Raw genomic sequence first — 18,644 nt, 5'->3', positions numbered from 1 at the left:
GGTACAGCACGGGGTTAGATACAGAGTAAAGCTCCCTCTACACTGTCCCCATCAAACACTCCCAGGACAGGTACAGCACAGGGTTAGATACAGAGTAAAGCTCCCCCTACACTGTCCCCATCAAACACTCCCAGGACAGGTACAGCATGGGGTTAGATACAGAATAAAGCTCCCTCTACACTGTCCCCATCAAACACTCCCAGGACAGGTACAGCACGCGGTTAGATACAGAATAAAGCTCCCTCTACACTGTCCTGACCTAAAAAGTGCACCTTCCAGTCGTTTAAAAAAAATAACAGTCAAGGAGTTGAAGAAATAAACCTAGTTACCATGCACCACATGCCTGTCAATGGGTGTGGCAGACATGCTGGGGATTGTTACTGGCACATCAGCCATCGTTTCCCCGTGTAGGCCAAATAAATAAATGAAACTGGGGCATCATGTGTATCGAGGTTCCCTATCCTGTGATCGGGTCCAGTGTGGAAAGAATAACCAAAGATCGATGTGAAGTGCTGTAGCCTGCATCATGTAACTGGGGTATGGGGGTATCCCCACATAAACTCTGCTATTCAACACCCCCTAAATGATCAAACAGCCCCACCCCCAAATACAGCAGCTGTAGGGAGCCCCCCCCCCAACCTCAAACTCTTGTTTGGGGGGGGGGGGGAGAGAGAAGAGAATGGACAGTCCCAATGACTGGACCACATTGCAATCCCTGGCCACAACGTTATTTGAACATGATATAAAATGTTTTCTGGGGGGGGGGGGGGGGGGGAGGCCAGGACCGGCGGTAGCTGCTTCTCTCTGGCTGGGTGTGTGGTGAGGCTACTGTTCCTCTCGTAATGAGCTCAAGCAGTTCCTCAGTAGCAACAGGTTAGCCTGGAAACGCAGAGACACATAATTATTTCAGCCGAGTGAAACATCCCCACTCTCAAATCAGTCAGAACATAACGGCCTCCCTGAACAGGCGCCGGAATGTGGCAACTGGGGTCTTTTCACAGTAACTTCACTGAAGCCTTCTTGTGACAAGCAATTATTATGCCAATGGTGGAGCGATGGAAATTGGGAGTGGTGGGGGGGCAGTGATTAGCTTCCCACAGATTGGGGAGGAACATGCAAAACAGAATTCAGCACCCAAAACGCACACACACACATATTAGAATCTCAAAAACACACAGGCCATTCAGCCAGACGGTGCTGGCCCTCGGAAAGAACAGAGTAATTTACTTCCCTAGTTTTCTGCCCCACCACATACCGAATCTTGCACATTTTTCTCAAGTAGAGACGTGTTTGTGGTCTTGGAAAGCAGCTTCAGAATCCAACTCCACCCCCCAGCCCGTCCAGCAACATGTTCCAACCATCACCCTGTGCGAAGGTGACATTTCCTCCCCGCAGCTCTTAACCAGATACTGACGCAGCCAAGAGGGGTCTTCCTCAACATCCAGGGTGCACCTACCTTGGCATGTTTCAACTCCAGCTCCGTCATCTCAACCATGTTCTTGCGAAAGGCCGAGACCCTCCGAACTTTAAAGTCTGTCAGCTCTACGTGACAGAAAGAAAAAATAGCAAGAGTTGCCCGGGGTAAATATGTTTGCCAGCTCCCAGAGAAAACCCATCGGAACAAAACTGCACCTTTATTCTCGACCCACTCCCGAGTGACGGCAAAATCAAGTACGAGACACACAAATTTAAAAAAAAACATGAGAATGAAACCGTGCGGATCCTGAACTTCAGGCTCCGGCAGGTAAGGGACCCTCCCGATTACCTTGCTTGGCAGATTCAGAAAGCTTCTCGAATTTCTGACAGGACAGCAGCTGATTGGCCTCCGCGTGCTTCACGTCCTTGTTCTTCATGCGGGCTCGATCCAGAGCCTTGTTGGCGTTTTCGTAATCAGACAGAGAGCGAGCTCTCCGATACAGCAGGTCCTGAGCAAAAAATAATCACACCAGCTTGTCATCTCCAGCGTCGCTGCAAATTTTTAAAAAAGGGCACGTCAAAGTTTTTTGTCTCACACTCATCAGTAACGACCTTTTTAAGGGGGGGCGGGGAAGGCAGCATAGCGTGAAAGTTGGGCTGGTTAGACAACCATTTATTGCCCATCCCTAACTGCCCTTCAGAAGGCGGTGGGTGAGCCACCTTGAACCCGTTGCAGTCCCTGATGTGTAGGTACACCCACTGTGCTGTTAGGGAGAGAGATCCGGGATTTTCCCCCCAGTGACAGTGAAGGAACGGCTGATGTATTTCCAAGTGAGTGACTGGGAGGGGAACCTCCAGGTGGTGGGGTTCCCAGGTATCTGCTGCTCTTGTCCTTCTCGGTGGTCGTGGGTTCGGAAGGTGCTGCCAAAGTAACCTTGGTGAGTTACTGCAGTTAATCGTGTAGATGGTCACACGGCTGCCACTGCGCATCGGTGACGGAGGGTTTGAATGTTTGTGGAAGGGGAACAATCAAGCGGGGCTGCTTTGTCCTGGATGGTGTTGAGCTTCTTGAGTGTTGTTGGAGCTGCACTCATCCAGCAAGTGGAGAGCATTCCCGTACACTCCTGACTTGTGCCTTGTAGATGGTGGACAGGCTTTGGGGGGGTCAGGAGGTGAGTTACTCTCCGCAGGATTCCCAGCCTCTGACCTGCCCTGGTAGCCACAGTATTAATGTGGCTGGGTCCAGTTCAGTTTCTGATCAATGGTAACCCCCAGGATGTTGATTGTGGGGGATTCAGCGATGGTAATGCCATTGAATGTCAAGGGGCGATGGTTAGATCCTCTGTTGTAGGAGATGGTCATTGCCTGGGGCTTGTGTGCCGCGAATGTAACTTGCCACTTGTCAGCCCTGAGCCTGGATATTTAAATTTAGAGTATCCAATTATCTTTTTCCAAGTAAGGGGCAATTTAGTGTGGCCAATCCACCTGCCCCGCACATCTTTGGGTTGTGGGGGTGAGACCCACACAGACACGGGGAAAATGTGCAAACTCCACACAGTCAGTGACCCAGGGCCTGAGAGTCAGCACCTTCAGGAGAGGAGGGGGACCCTGTACCCCAGTGAGAGTCAGCACCTACAGGAGAGGAGGGGGACCCTGTACCCCAGTGAGGGTCAGCACCTTCAGGAGAGGAGGGGGACCCTGTACCCAAGTGAGAGTCAGCACCTACAGGAGAGGAGGGGGACCCTGTACCCCAGTGAGGGTCAGCACCTTCAGGAGAGGAGGGGGACCCTGTACCCAAGTGAGAGTCAGCACCTACAGGAGAGGAGGCGGACCCTGTACCCCAGTGAGAGTCAGCGCCTTCAGGAGAGAAGGGGACCCTGTACCCCAGTGAGAGTCAGCACCTTCAGGAGAGGAGGGGGACCCTGTACCCCAGTGAGAGACACCTTCAGGAGAGATGGGGGGAGTCTGTACCCCAGTGAGTGTCAGCACCTTCAGAATGGAGGAGAATGTGCAAACTCCACATGGACAGTGACCCAGGGCCGGGATTCGAACCCGGGTCCTCAGCGCCGCAGTCCCAATGCTAACCACTGCGCCACATACCACCACCCTTTTGTGTACTTCTAGGAGCTTTTGATATTTTGTGCTACAGTTCTTTCTTAATTTACCTTAGCTCTCTTAATTACATTTTTAGTTTCCCTTTGTTTATGTTCGAACATTTCCCAATCTTCCAGCCTGCCACTGACCTTTGCAATACGATGTACCTTAGTTTTGTCTTTATAATGTCCTTAACCGCCTTGTTTAGCCATGCATGTTTTTTTTACCCCTCTCCCCATCTTTCTTCCTCACTTTTAGTTGTGAGGAATTGAGTATCTCCTTAAACAACTGCCACTACTCATCAGCTGTCCGACCTTTTAGCCTTCCTGCCCTCTGTTACTCTCCCCAGAAACTGGAAGGTCGGGTAGCCTCTGACGAAGACTTGAAACTGTCCGACTTGAGATATTACATGAGAGACTCGCAAGCTGCGAAGGTAAGTATCCTCCTTTTGTCACCCACTGTATATTTCCAAACACCCACAGGCTGACTCTCACTGGGGTACAGAGCCCCCTCCTCTCCTGAAGGTGCTGACTCTCACTGGGGTACAGGGTCCCCCTCCTCTCCTGAAGGTGCTGACTCTCACTGGGGTACAGGGCCCCCCTCCTCTCCTGAAGGTGCTGACTCTCACTGGGGTACAGGGTCCCCCTCCTCTCCTGAAGGTGCTGACTCTCACTGGGGTACAGACTCCCCCTCCTCTCCTGAAGGTGCTGACTCTCACTGGGGTACAGGGACCCCCTCCTCTCCTGAAGGTGCTGACTCTCACTGGGGTACAGAGCCCCCTCCTCTCCTGAAGGTGCTGACTCTCACTGGGGTACAGGGCCCCCTCCTCTCCTGAAGGTGCTGACTCTCACTGGGGTACAGGGTCCCCCTCCTCTCCTGAAGGTGCTGACTCTCACTGGGGTACAGGGTCCCCCTCCTCTCCTGAAGGTGCTGACTCTCACTGGGGTACAGGGCCCCCTCCTCTCCTGAAGGTGCTGACTCTCACTGGGGTACAGGTCCCCCTCCTCTCCTGAAGGTGCTGACTCTCACTGGGGTACAGGGTCCGCCTCCTCTCCTGAAGGTGCTGACTCTCACTGGGGCACAGGGCCCCCTCCTCTCCTGAAGGTGCTGATTCTCACTGGGGCATATAAAGGAAGATAGGAAGAGTTTTTTCCAATATATAAAAGGTAAGAGAGAGGCAAAAATATATAATAATAATAATCTTTATTGTCACAAGTAGGTTTACATTAACACTGCAATGAAGTTACTATGAAAAGCCCTTAGTCGCCACACTCCGGCGCCTGTTCGGGTACACAGAGGGAGAATTCAGAATGTCCAATTCACCTAACAGCACGTCTTTTGGGACTTGTGGGAGGAAACCGGAGCACCCGGAGGAAACCCAAGCAGACACGGGGAGAATGTGTAGACTCTGCACAGACAGTAACCCAAGCCGGGAATCGAACCTGGGACCCTGGAGCTGTGAAGCCACAGTGCTACCAACTGTTAGACATTGGACCACTGGAAAATGTGGCTGGAGAAGTAATAATAGGAAACGACGAAATGGCAGAGGAACTGAATAGTTACTTTACATCAGTCTTCACGGTGGAAGATACCAGTTGGATGCCAGAGCTCTAGGAGAATCAGGGGGCAGAGGTGAGTGCAGTGACCATCACTAAGGAGAAGGTTCTGGGGAAACTGAAAGGTCTGAAGGTGGATAAATCACATGGACCGGATGGACTACACCCCAGGGTTCTAAAAGAGATAGCTGAGGAGATTGTGGAGGCATTGGTGATGATCTTTCAGGATTCGCTGGAGGCAGGAAGGGTCCCAGAGGACTGGAAAGTGGCTAATGTTTAAGAAAGGAGGGAGGCAGACGACGGGAAATTATAGGCCGGTTAACTTTGGTCATTGATAAGATTTTAGAGTCCATTATTAAAGATGAGATTGCGGAGTACTTGGAAGTGCATGGAAAAATAGGACTGAGTCAAGGGGAGGTCTTGTCTGACAAATCTGTTAGCGTTCTTTGAGGAAGTAACAAGCAAGTTAGACAAGGGAGAACCAGTGGACATGATTTATTTAGATTTCCAGAAGGCCTTTGACAAGGTGCCGCATAGGAGACTGTTAAATAAGTTAAGAGCCCATGGTGTTAAGGGTAAGATCCTGGCATGGATAGAGGATTGGCTGACTGGAAGAAGGCAGAGAGTGGGGATAAAGGGGTCTTTTTCAGGATGGCAGCCGGTGACTAGTGGTGTACCTCAGGGGTTGGTACTGGGACCACAACTTTTCACAATATACATAAATGATCTGGAAGAAGGGACTGAAAACACTGTTGCTAAGTTTGCAGGTGAGAAAGGGCAGCACGGTAGCACAGTGATTAGCACTGCTGCCTCACGGCACCGAGGTCCCAGGTTCGATTCCGGCTCTGGGTCACTGTCCGTGTGGAGTTTGCACATTCTCCCCGTGTTTGCGTGGGTTTCACCCCCACAACCCAAAGGTGTGCAGAGTAGGTGGATTGGCCATGCTAAATTGCCCCTTAATTGGAAAAAATGAATTGGGTACTCTAAATTTGTAAAAAGAAAAAAAAGTTTGCAGATGATGTGTGCAGAGGAGATTCACTAGGTTAATCCCAGACCTGAAGGGGTTGGATTATGAGGAGAGGTTGAGTAGACTGGGACTGTACTCGTTGGAATTCAGAAGGATGAGGGGGGATCTTATAGAAACATTTAAAATTATGAAGGGAATAGATAGGATAGATGCGGGCAGGTTGTTTCCACTGGCGGGTGACAGCAGAACTAGGGGACATAGCCTCAAAATAAGGGGAAGTAGATTTAGGACTGAGTTTAGGAGGAACTTCTTCACCCAAAGGGTTGTGAATCTATGGAATTCCTTGCCCAGTGAAGCAGTTGAGGCTCCTTCATTGAATGTTTTAAAGATAAAGATAGATAGTTTTTTGAAGAATAAAGGGATGAAGGGTTATGGTGTTCAGGCCGGAAAGTGGAGCTGAGTCCACAAAAGATCAGCCATGATCTAATTGAATGGCGGAGCAGGCTCGAGGGGCCAGATGGCCTACTCCTGCTCCTAGTTCTTATGTTCTTATGATACAAAGTTCTGGAGAGGGACAGGTAGTATTGAGGAAGCAGGCGGGCTGCAGAAGGACTTGGACAGGCTAGGAGAGCGGGCAAAGAAGTGGCAGATGAAATACAATGTGGAAAAGTGTGAAGTTACGCATTTTGGAAGGAGAAATGGAGGCACAGACTATTTTCTAAATGGGGAAATGCTTAGGAAATCAGAAGCACAAAGGGACTTGGGAGTCCTTGTTCACGATTCTCTTAAGGTTCAGTAGGTAGTTTGGAAGACAAATGCAATGTTAGCATTCATGTCGAGAGGGTTAGAATACAAGACCAGGGAAGTACTTCTGAGGCTATACAAGGCTCTGGTCAGACCCCATCTGGAGTATTGTGAGCAGTTTTGGGACCCGTCTCTAAGGAAAGATTTGCTGGCCTTGGAAATGGTCCAGAGGAGGTTCACAAGAATTAGCCCTGGAATGAAGAGCTTGTCATGTGAGGAACGGTTGAGGACTTTGGGTCTGTACTCGTTGGAGTTCAGAAGGATGAGGGGGGATCTTACTGAAACTTTCAGGATACTGCGAGGCCTGGATAGAGCGGACGTGGAGAGGATATTTCCACTTGGAAAAATGAGAACCAGAGGACACCATCTCAGACTAAAGGGATGACCCTTTAAAACAGAGATAAGGAGAAATTTCTTCAACCAGAGGGTGGTGAATCTGGAACTCTTTGCTGCAGAATGCTGTGGAGGCCAAATCACTCTTTATGACAGAGATAGATAGGTACTTGATTAATCAGGGGTTATGGGGAGAAGGCAGGAGAATGGGGATGAGAAAAAATTCAACCATGATTGAGTAGCGGAGCAGACTCAATGGGCTGAGTGGCCTAATTCTGCTCCGTGTTTTATGGTCTTAACACAGAAATGGCGGAGATGCTAAAGCCATACTTTGCCTCAGGTTTCATGGTGGAGGACACTAGTACCATTCCTAAGGGAGCGGGTAATTCAGAGGTAATAGAAAAGGTGGAACTTAGAACAATCAGCATCAATAGGGAAACAGTACTCAATAAACTATTGAGATTGAGGGCAGGCAAGTCCCCAGGGCCTGATTGCCTACATCCTAGGGTGTTAAAGGAAGTGGCTGCGGAGATAGTGGATCCATTGGTTACAATGTTCCAAAATTCCCTGGACACAAGAAAGGTTCCAGTGGATTGGAAAAATGCTAATGTAACCCCCTTATTCAAAAAGGGAGAGAGGCAGAATGTGGAAAGTTACAAACCAGTTAGTTTAACATCTGTTGCTGGAAAATTATTAGAATCAATTATCAAGGATGTAATAGCAGGACTTTTGGAAAGTCAAAATGCTATCCATCAGAGTCAGCATGTGGTTTATGAGGGGTAAATCATGTCTGACTAATCTGCATGAGTTCTTCGAAGATGTGACAAGTCAAGTGGATAATGGGGATCCTGTAGATGTAGTATATCTGGACTTCCGGAAGGAGTTTTATAAGGTTCCGTTTAATTCAGAAGGTGAGAAGGGAGTGACAGAGCATACAGAGGTCGGAGTGTGAGGCAGGCTAGCTACACGTGATTCACAATGAACTGTACTTTGGTAGTGTCTGACTTGCTACATACATAAAGCAGCCAACAAGGAGCCAATAGAATTTACTGAACATGCTTTTATTATCATGAATGACAAGATTGCACAATCAAATTAAGTTGATTTAAATTACTTACATATCAGCCAAAGAATGGGGGACAAGGTCACCGAGCTCGGTGCTGGAAAAGCTCAACATTAAACTGAACAACAGTCCAGACTGGTGACAGTCAGGACTCAGTGACTAGAAAACACATCCCTGGGTCGTTCTCTCAGTACTGACCCTCTGACAGTGCGGCACTCCCTCAGTACTGACCCTCTGACAGTGCGGCACCCCCTCAGTACTGACCCTCTGACAGTGCAGCACTCCCTCAGTACTGACCCTCTGACAGTGCGGCACTCCCTCAGTACTGACCCTCTGACAGTGCAGCACTCCCTCAGTACTGACCCTCTGACAGTGCAGCACTCCCTCAGTACTGACCCTCTGACAGAGCAGCACTCTCTCAGTACTGACCCTCTGACAGTGCGGCACTCCCTCAGTACTGACCCTCTGACAATGCAGCACTCCCTCAGTACTGACCCTCTGACAGTGCGGCACTCCCTCAGTACTGACCCTCTGACAATGCAGCACTCCCTCAGTACTGACTCGCTGAGAGTACAGCGTTGTATCAGTACTGAGGAAGTGCTGCACTGTCAGTAGTTCAGTACTGAGGGAGCCCTGCACTGAGAGAGAAGTTAATTTACCCACACAGCCTATCTAACAGCTGGAGGGATGTATAACACTGTACCATGGGTAAACACTCTGATCCTGATACGCCTACAGTGAGTGGGAATGAGGACATGGAATTTTAGTGAGAAAAACAAACATGCAATTAAGCAATCTCTGGTGTCTACATGGAGCAGTTTTAGATCTGATTGTGCTCTGTGCTGCAAGGAAATAACAAACTATCAGCATTGTGTGCAGCACTCATCTGTACAAGCAGTCACATTGGTGAGTGTACACTTTGAAAATGGTTCGTTTGTGATGAGTGCTTATCCGTTTCCCATCTCAGCGCACTTCTCATTGTTAACTAGTTCCTGTTTGTCGCTCCTTGTCGTCCCTGCCCTCTAACCCGTTTTGGTAAATCCCCCCCCCCCCACACACACACACACACACACACACACACCCCCCCCACACACACACACACACACACACACACACACACAAACCTGCCCTCAAAGTGCTAATCCCCATGCGACTTCTGCAACAGGCCCATGCTGACACTCCTGGGGCCTGTAGCTGCACTGTTGGAGAAAGTCAGCCCTCGGGGAGCACCGCAATGTTAATGATGCCAGAGCAGCCTCCAGTGAGCTGATCATTGACTTTATTGGGACTGGAGAATCCAGGCACCGGGAGGAGCCGTAAAAAGGGAAAACGAGAGCAGAATGAGCCAACCGCTCCAATTCCGAAAATGAAGCTCACCGCGTTGCCAACCTTTCGATGAATTTCTTTCGAGAAAACAACAAACGGGGATGTGAGATGGTGCAATGGTCATTGGATTTTCAAAAGGGCCTCGATACAGGCAGCAGAAGCATACAGACCAGAACTCCGTCCCTAACAGCCTTGATTGACCCTATCTCCGCCACACACACTCAGGCAGCGCATTCCAAATCCCCACCCTCGCTCCGTGAAAAGGTTTCTCGCTGTTGTGTCTCCTGCCGATTACCGGAAACCTTGCACCTCTCCGTTTTTGAACCTTCCACTAATGGGAGCATTTTCTCCTTGTCTGCTCTGTCCAGACCCCGTCGTGATTCTGAGAGACCTCGATCAAATCACATCCCGGATTTCTCCGTGTTTGAACCAAAACTGCAATGGGAACTGAGTGACACTGGCAGAACCCAAATTGAGCGTCAGTGAGCAGTTTATTGCAAATGGCCGTTTGATAGGACTATTGATAACTATTCCTGACGATAGCGAGTAAACTGATCGGGCGGTAATTGGCCAGGTTGGATTTGTTCTGTCTCTTGTGTACGGAACACACCCGGGCAACTTTCCACATTGCCGGGTAGATGCCAGGGTTGTAGCTGTACTGGAACAGCTTGGCTAGGGGTGCGGTACGTTCTGGAGCACAAGTCTTCAGTACGATTGCCGGTATATTGTCAGGGCCCCAATAGCCTTTGCAGTGTCCAGTGCCTACAGCTGTTTCTTGATATCGCGTGGGGCGAGTCGTATTGGCTGAAGACTGAACTCTGTGATGCTGGGGACCTCTGGAGGAGACTGAGATGGATCATCCACTTGGCTGAAGATTGTCCTTTGCACAGATGTGCTGGGCTCCTCCAACATTGAGGATGGGGATATTTGTGGAGCCTCCTCCTCCAGTGAGTTGTTTAATTGTCCAGCACCATTCATGGCTGGATGTGGCAGGACTGCAGAGCTGAGATCTGATTCGTTGGTCATGGAATCGCTTCGTTCAGTCCATCACTTGCTGTTTGGCGCACAAGTCGTCCCGTGTTTTCGCTTCACCTCATTTTTCGGTATGCCTGATGTTGCCCCTGGAATGCTCTCCTGCGCTCTTCATTGAACCAGGGTTGATCCCCTGGCTTGGTTGTAATGGTAGAGTGTGGTATATGCTGGACCATGAGGCTGCAGATTGTGGTTGAGTACAATTCTGCTGCTGTTGATGGCCCACAGCGCCTCATGGATGCCCAGTCTTGAGTTTCTAGACCTGTTCTGAGTCTATCCCATTTAGCACGATGGTAGTGCCACACAACACGATGGAGGGTATCCTGAATGTGAAGACGGGACTTTGTCTCCACAGGGACTGTGCGCAGCGGTCACTCCTACCAATACTGTCATGGGCAGATGCATCTGAGGCCACCCTCAGTGCTTCCTTCAAGTGGTGCTCAACATGGAGGAGCAATGATTCATCAGTACTGAGGGGGGGGGGGGGGGGGGGGGGGTGGTGTCATTCCTTGGAATCAATAGATGATTTTCCTGGCCATGTTTGACCAGGTGAGACTTCACAGGGTCCATATGCTGATGTTGAGGCCTCCCAGTCCAACTCCCTCCCGACTGAGCCGCCACCTCTGCTGTGTCTGTCCTGCCGGTGAGACAGGACATGCCCAGGAATGGTGATCGTGGTGTCTGGGACATTATCTGTCAGCTATGATTGTGTGATTATGACTATGTCAGGCTGCTGCGTGACTAGTCTCTGAGGCAGCTCTCCCAATTTGGGCACAAGCCCCCAGATGTTCAAAAGGAGCACTTTGCAAGTTTCTGGCGCCTAAATCGAAGCTGGGTTCTCAGTGGTTTGATATAACAGAGTGACATTTAAAAGTCAACCTGCTGTGGGCCTGGACTCAATGTAGGCCAGATCAGGTAAGGTTGGCAGATTTCCTCCCCTAAAGGGCATTAGTGAACCAGGTGGGTTTTTACGACAATGGTTTCCTGGTCATCGTTGGACACAAGGCAGCACGGTGGCACAGTCGTTAGCATTGCTGCCTCACGGCGCCGAGGTCCCAGGTTCGATCCCGGCTCTGGGTCACTGTCCGTGTGGAGTTTGCACATTCTCCCCGTGTCTGCGTGGGTTTCACCCCCACAACCCAAAGATGTGCAGGGTAGGTGGATTGGCCACGCTAAATTGCCCCTCAATTGGAAAAAATTAATTGGGTACTCTAAATTTATGTTTTAAAAAAATCGGTGGGCACATAATTTCAGAAATGTATTGAATTGGAATTGCACCGCCTGCCGGGATAGGGTTGGAAGCCCGGTCCCCAGATCTTTACCCTGGATCACTGGTCCAGTGGATACACTTGACCTCAGTCTAAAGGCCGAGAATCGATTCAGAGTCCAGTGACAATACCACTATACAGTCACCTCCCCTCAACTAATGGGGAGAGACTGGGGGAAGCCAGATGGATATTCAAAGAGCCAGCACTGACACAATGAGATGAGGTCGGCTCGGAGGAGGGGACAGGTACAGCATAAACACCAGCTTGGAATAGGAGGGCTGAATGGCCTAATTCTGTGTTGTAGACTGTACCTGATTCAGAGTAAGAGGTCGCACAGCCACTGTTGGGAAAACGAAGCTTGGCCGTTTTGTGCCCTTTCCCAATATTTACCCCTGACCCAACAAAAATACCTTGCTGCGTGTGGAACTGACCTTGCCGGAAGCAAATTTGTTGGGCCATGGAGATCATGGGCAAGCACCATTCAGTGCTGGTCTACACACTTGTGGGCACCTCCCAGGGGAGCGGTGGCCCTCTGGGCAGGGTGGCATGCTGACACAACCTGGGCATATTAGCACTGCTGGCTTGGCACTCCCAGACTGGCACTCTAGCAGTGCCACCTGGATGCCGTTCTTGATCAATAAGAGGATCGTGGGTTATGGGGAGGAGGCAGGAGAATGGGGATGAGAAAATATCGGCCATGATTGAATGGCGGAGCAGACTCGATGGGCCGAGTGGCCTGATTCTGCTCCTATGTCTTATGCTCTTGGCTAATTCAGACGAAGGACCGGCAGAGAGAGAGAGGTGAGTACAAACGTTTTTTTCCCCTCAAAGTCACTTCTTGCACCTCAACACTTCCCCAGACTCGTTTAACAGTTTCAAAACGAGCCAGCAGTGGGATTCTGTACCTGCCTGGGGTGCTCGTCAAATACACTGACTGGGGCATATACTATTTCTAATAAAACTGACCAAGGCTGTGTGACGCAGCAGGGTCGATACTGAGGGATCCACGAGTCATTGTACCGGCCCCCAGATGTGACAAGATATCAGTTTGCCAATTAAGGTAGCGTGGTGGATTCAGCGGAACTGAACCTTAGAGTCTTTGTTTTTTTTAATAAATTTAGAGTACCCAATTATTTTTTCCAATTAAGGGGCAATTTAGCATGGCCAATCCACCTACTGTGCACATCTTTGGGTTGTGGGGGTGAGACCCACGCAGACACGGGGAGAATGTGTAAACTCCACACGGACAGTGACCCAGAGCCGGGATCGAACCTGGGACCTCAGCGCCGTGAGGCGGTTGTGCTAACCACTAGGCCACCGTGCTGCCCACTTAGAGTCTTTGTTAATTTCCTGTGAGCAGCAGAGAGTTCAACCTGGGGAACTGTCGAGTCATCGGGCCTCCTGAAACAGGCAGGGCAGCCCAGTCAGTTTTTGCCAACCTTTACAAGGCTCCTTCCCTGTGGCTTCATCACAATCAACAACAACTGCTGTTTATATAACACCTGTATAGCTCCAGCATGCAGCAGATGGGCCAAATAGCTTACTTCTACGGCATAATGTCTTTAACATAATAAGATGATTCAACATTGTGCGAGAGCTGGGGTTGATGCAGCTAAAGGTAGTACACAGAATGCACCTGACGAAGTCGAGGATGAGCCGTCTCTTTGAAGGGGTGGAGGATATTTGTGAGCGGTGTGGGAGGGGTCCGCCAATCACGTATACATGTTCTGGTCCTGCCCGAAGTTGGAGAAGTTAGTGATAATAATCTTTATAGTGTCACAAGTAGGTTTACATTAACACTGCAATGAAGTTACTGTGAAAAGCCCCTGGTCGCCACATTCCGGCGCCTGTTCGGGTACACAGTGGGAGAATTCAGAATGTCCAATTCACCCAACAAGCACGTCTTTCAGGACTTGTGGGAGGGAACCGGAGCACCCGGAGGAAACCCACGCAGACACGGGGAGAACGTGCAGACTCCGCATAGACAATGACCCAAGCCGGGAATCGAACCCGGGACCCTGGCGATGTGCGACAACAGTGCTAACCACTGTGCTACCATACCACCCAAGTTTTGGGGGTCGCTCTTCAGCAACATATCGGTGATTCTGCATGTGCACTTAGAGCCCAGTCCCCTTGGGGCCATATTCGGGGTGTTGGAGATGCAGGCGGGAGCGGGAGCAGATGTTTTAGCCTATGTCTCGCTGATTGCTCGCAGGCGGGTTCTGTTGGGGTGGGGGGTCAGCTTCTCCACCCTGTGTGGGCTGGGGGATCTAAAGGAAATCTTGTATTTGGAGACAGTGAAATTTTCTCTAAGGGGTGGGAGCAAGTTCCACAAGAGGCGGGGTTTGTTTGTGTTGTTGCATTTTGGGGAGCGGGTTGCTGCCAACTTCTCGGAGGGAAGGTGGCGGGTTGGGCTAATAATAATAATAATTTTATTGTCATAAGTAGGCTTACATTAACACTGCAAATGAAGTTACTGTCGCCCCTCGTCGTCACATTCCGGCGCCTGCTCGGGTACACAGAGGGAGTATTCAGAATGTCCAATTCACTGAACAAGCACGTCTTTCTGGATCTGTGGAAGGAAACCGGAGCACCCGGAGGAAACCCACGCAGACACGGGAGAACGTGCAGACTCCGCACAGACAGTGAGCCAGGCCGGGAATCGAACCTGAGACCTGGCGCTGTGAAGCAACAGTGCTAAACACTGTGCCACCGTGCGGCCCAGGGTATGGGGAGGGGCGGGGGCTGGGGTTTTGTTTGGGGTTGGTTTTAATTTGTAAATGTTATCTGTGTTATATGTTTAATTGTTAAAATTTGAACGATAATAGTTTTCAAAAACAAACAGCAACGTTTGATTGTGACCCAACTTAGGAGATAGCAGGGGCAGGTGATCACGGTCAAAGGTTTTCGGAGCATTGGAGAGAGAGAGAGAGAGAGGACAGAAGGTCAGGGAGTGGCATAAAGTTAAGATTCAGAGCGCATTGAGGAGTACAAAGATCAGGGCTGAGTTAAAACGAAACTGAAGAACAAGTGACGGATGACCCTGTCCGGGGGGGGGGGGGGGGGGGGGGGGGGGGGGGGGGCTGGTTTTTGCACTGGGACAAACGAGGAGATGAAAAAACAGAACGAAGGTGAAGAAGGAGCGGAAAGTTGACAGTTGTTGAAATCAATATTAAGCCCAGAAGGCTGTAAGAGGTAAAGGGGCAGGTTGTGCACCTTCTGCGATTGCAAGGGGTTAGGTGGATTGCTACCTTATCACCATCAGCACCTTCTTTAGTCCTTAATGCCACTATTAACACTCTTGTCTTGCTTTGATGACATCTTGACCCATCTCCAACCTCCTCCACCCCACTCCAACTATTTAATCCACAATAATCCTCCACAAATGTATTTTGCTTTTATCTGTGAATAGTCAGGCTCAGCACAGATAGTTGCCAGGGAGAGGATTGCAGTCAGTAGCTAGGGAACAGGTTTATAGCAGGGACCTATAGACTTTGCATCTATTTCACTCTCCCTCACGTGTTTATCCAGCTTTCCTCTTGAATGTAGCGACGCTATTCACCTCGAGTGCTCCCTTGAAGTCCTAGGTTCGATTCCAGCTTGGGTCACTGTCTGTGCGGAGTCTGCACATCCTCCCCGTGTGCGCGTAGGTTTCCTCCGGGTGCTCCGGTTTCCTCCCACAGGCCAAAGATGTGCAGGTTAGGTGGATTGGCCGTGATAAATTGCCCTTAGTGTCCAAAAATTGCCCTTAGTGTTGGGTGGGGTTACTGGGTTATGGGGATAGGGTGGAGGTGTTAACCTTGGGTAGGGTGCTCTTTCCAAGAGCTGGGGCAAACTCGATGGGCCGAATGGCCTCCTTCTGCACTGTAAATTCTATGATTCTATGGGATCAAGTTCCACATTCTCCCTGTGCGTCCGAGTCACACATTATCCCCACTCCCCGTGGAAGTGAGTCCCACGTTCTTCCCACTCCCTGTGGGAGTGAGTCCCACATTCTCCCCACTCCCCGTGGGAGTGAGTCCCACATTCTCCACACTCCCCGTGGGGCGAGTCCCACATTCTCCCCACTCCCCATGGGAACAAGTCCCACATTTTCGCCACTCCCTGTGGGAACGATTTCCACATTCTCCCCCACGAACTCCATCTACAATTTTGCTGACGATACAACCATAGTGGGCCGGATCTCGAATAACGACGAGTCAGAATACTCTCAGGGTCTCTCTCTTGGTGCACTGTGACCAGGGCAATAGCAGACTAGTTCAGATGGCTAATGGAGTTACGTATAGTTATCGTAGTTAGATCTTGTTAACCTTATCACGAGTGTCAAAGTTAAAGTAAATAACTCATGCAATTATTGTCGTAGTTACTCAATAAACCTTTTGTTACTACTGGATGGGTTTGTTTTCTTCATCGTGATTCAGAATACTTCATCACTAACCAAAGTTTGAGTAGCACATGTTACCTACCACACAGGTAACAAAACATGGTACCAGGAGTGTTGGCTTTAACGAACTAGTTAGATTAGGATGGACAAAAAGAGAAGAAAATTCAGACTGGAATTCGACTGTGGAAGACTTCGCAGCACATGGATCCTTGACGACTAACTATGGGACTCGTTGGACCTCTTGGGCAGCTGGAAACAACCGGTAATTTAAGTTATAACTGGAACAGATTTGAAGATATTCCAAATATTTATCGCAGCTAATGATTTCGGTCTCTGACTGGAGATATGGATAGATATGGATAGATTGGAGATATGGAGATTGGATAGTCTCAATTGGAGGGCATGAAGCGAGAGAAATCTATAATTGCTTTAATTACTTAGAAGGTGAAGACAACACCAAATTAGAAGTAATACTCAACAAATTTGATGATGCAGGAAAGATTTAACTCTCGTCATAAATGCCAGAGAAACGGAGGGCCCATCACTGATTTTATTACAAATCTCAAATCACAAGGCTGTGATTATGCTGATTTGAGAGACACTATGATAATGGTTCAATTAATTTATGGACTATCTGACAGAAATTTGAAGGAAGAACTTTCACAAGCTAGGTACTTAACACTAGAAACTGCTATACAAAAATGCCTTGCCTGTGAACAAAAACAAAATCAATACTGTGAGTCTTTACAAACACGGAATCAGTATCAAGAAAACAAAATCGGTAAAAATGACGCGCGCACTCACCACGAGGCAGAGGCAGGATCTCACTCGATGCAACAGCACTTTTTGATTGACAGCCATCTCGAGCGAGAGCGCTCCGGCCAGTACCCAAATGCACACTTCTCAAAAAGAAAAAAAAAAGGGCAAAATACACTTGCGCGAGAAGCCGCGCATGCGCAGGTGTGGAAAGAGCGCACAGTAAAGGAAAATCGGATTACGCAATTGATTCCTACACTTTACTCCATGAGAGTCATGATGTCAGAAGACCCAGACCACACCCACTTAAAAGGGAAATGCCCTTAAATTACAAATAAGAATTTTAAAGCTGCAAAACCCATTTTTAAAGCTGTAAAATCCAATTTTCTTACCTCAAAAGACAGAATAAAGCCTGGGCTTCCATCAGCTGTTGAAAATAACCTCCACAGCACCCTGGCACAAGCAGTTTGCACCACCCAAAGACCATCACTTCTCATGATAGGTGAATCCAATACCATGATGCTATGGCAGATCATTGATACATTGGATGACAGCAATACCCAAGAAGAAGACGACGCCACACAGAGAGCACAGAACGACTCAGTTGAGAGACCACAGATTGACTCCAAAGAGAGAGCAATGAAAGACTCCACAGAGAAAGCGATGAAAGACTCCACAGAGAGAGCAATGAAAGACTCCACAGAGAGAACGATGAAAGACGCCACAGTGAGAGCGATGAAAGACTCCAGAGAGAGAACGATGAAAGACTCCACAGAGAGAGCGATGAAAGACTCCACAGAGAGCGATGAAAGACTCCACAGAGAGAGCGAAGCAAGGCTCCACAGACAGCTCGATGACAGACTCAAAAATGGAAGTAAACACTCCATAGCGAATGCTATGCATGAACAAGACTATGAAGGTCTATCCACCTTATCTGCGCAACCAGCAGCAGACTATGAAAGTCTGCCAGCTTATTTGAGCCACTAGAAGAAGACTATGAAAGTCTACCCAGCTCATTTAACCAACAAGAAGACACGGAATGTCTACCCGCTGTATGTGAGAATAGTGACAATGTGATCACAATCGACATACAGGATATGCAGGATCACAGCGAGACTGACAGATCTTAGCTCGTCTGTACAGAAGCACTCAACAATCAGAGGAGGGCTACTCATGAGTCCAGAGAGACCACATCAATTGAAATCCTGAAGATTTTGACTCCAGAAGAGGAGCACCAAGAAATCAACGATGATTCAAATGAACCTGAAATTACTCCAAAAGATGAGCACCAAGAAATCAATAATGCTTCAAGTGAACCAGAATTGACTCGAGAAGAGGCGTACCAAGGAAACAAAGAAGAGGAATCAAATCCACCACAAATGACTGATGTCACCAACATCAATGCAACATCAGATCATTCTCACAATTCTCAAGAAGAAATGCTCAATGTAACAGATACCACAAAGGACACCGACACCAATAACTGTGACAATGACTCAAATCATCTACACGGAACACTCATTGAGCGCAACAAGAACAACAAAGACCACAAGAAGCACAGCAGAAACAAGAATAACAACAGCAACAACAAAGACAACATACAGCGCAACAAGAACAACAAAAACAACAAGAAGCATAACAGAAA

The 18,644-nt window shown here is 48.9% G+C and overlaps 1 protein-coding gene across 3 annotated transcripts; it reads right to left on the bottom strand.

Annotated features, from left to right (window-relative positions):
• Window positions 1–135: 135 nt before the first annotated feature.
• LOC119958975 (sorting nexin-6-like) lies at window positions 136–17,749 on the bottom strand. 3 transcript variants are annotated; one of them, XR_005459114.1, is made up of 6 exons: window positions 17,392–17,749; window positions 17,048–17,142; window positions 13,496–13,592; window positions 1,766–1,925; window positions 1,457–1,542; window positions 136–879 (listed from the first exon to the last, which is right to left on the bottom strand). XR_005459114.1 is itself a non-coding variant. In XM_038787505.1 (5 exons), the coding sequence occupies exons 2-5, from the start codon at window positions 17,102–17,104 to the stop codon at window positions 826–828; spliced, it is 357 nt and encodes a 118-aa protein (XP_038643433.1). In that variant the 5' UTR covers window positions 17,105–17,142; window positions 17,392–17,749; the 3' UTR covers window positions 136–825. The 3 variants fall into 3 exon arrangements, 2 of the variants coding, with proteins under 2 accessions (XP_038643433.1, XP_038643431.1); XM_038787505.1 differs by lacking the exon at window positions 13,496–13,592; XM_038787503.1 differs by lacking the exon at window positions 13,496–13,592 and having other exon boundaries at window positions 17,048–17,749.
• Between the last annotated feature and the right edge of the window lie 895 nt (window positions 17,750–18,644).

Source organism: Scyliorhinus canicula, chromosome 31, assembly GCF_902713615.1.
Source record: "Scyliorhinus canicula chromosome 31, sScyCan1.1, whole genome shotgun sequence".
NCBI classification, from domain to species: domain Eukaryota; kingdom Metazoa; phylum Chordata; class Chondrichthyes; order Carcharhiniformes; family Scyliorhinidae; genus Scyliorhinus; species Scyliorhinus canicula.
Note: the sequence above shows the minus strand (reverse complement) of the source record. Positions and strands in the feature narration are given on the sequence as shown.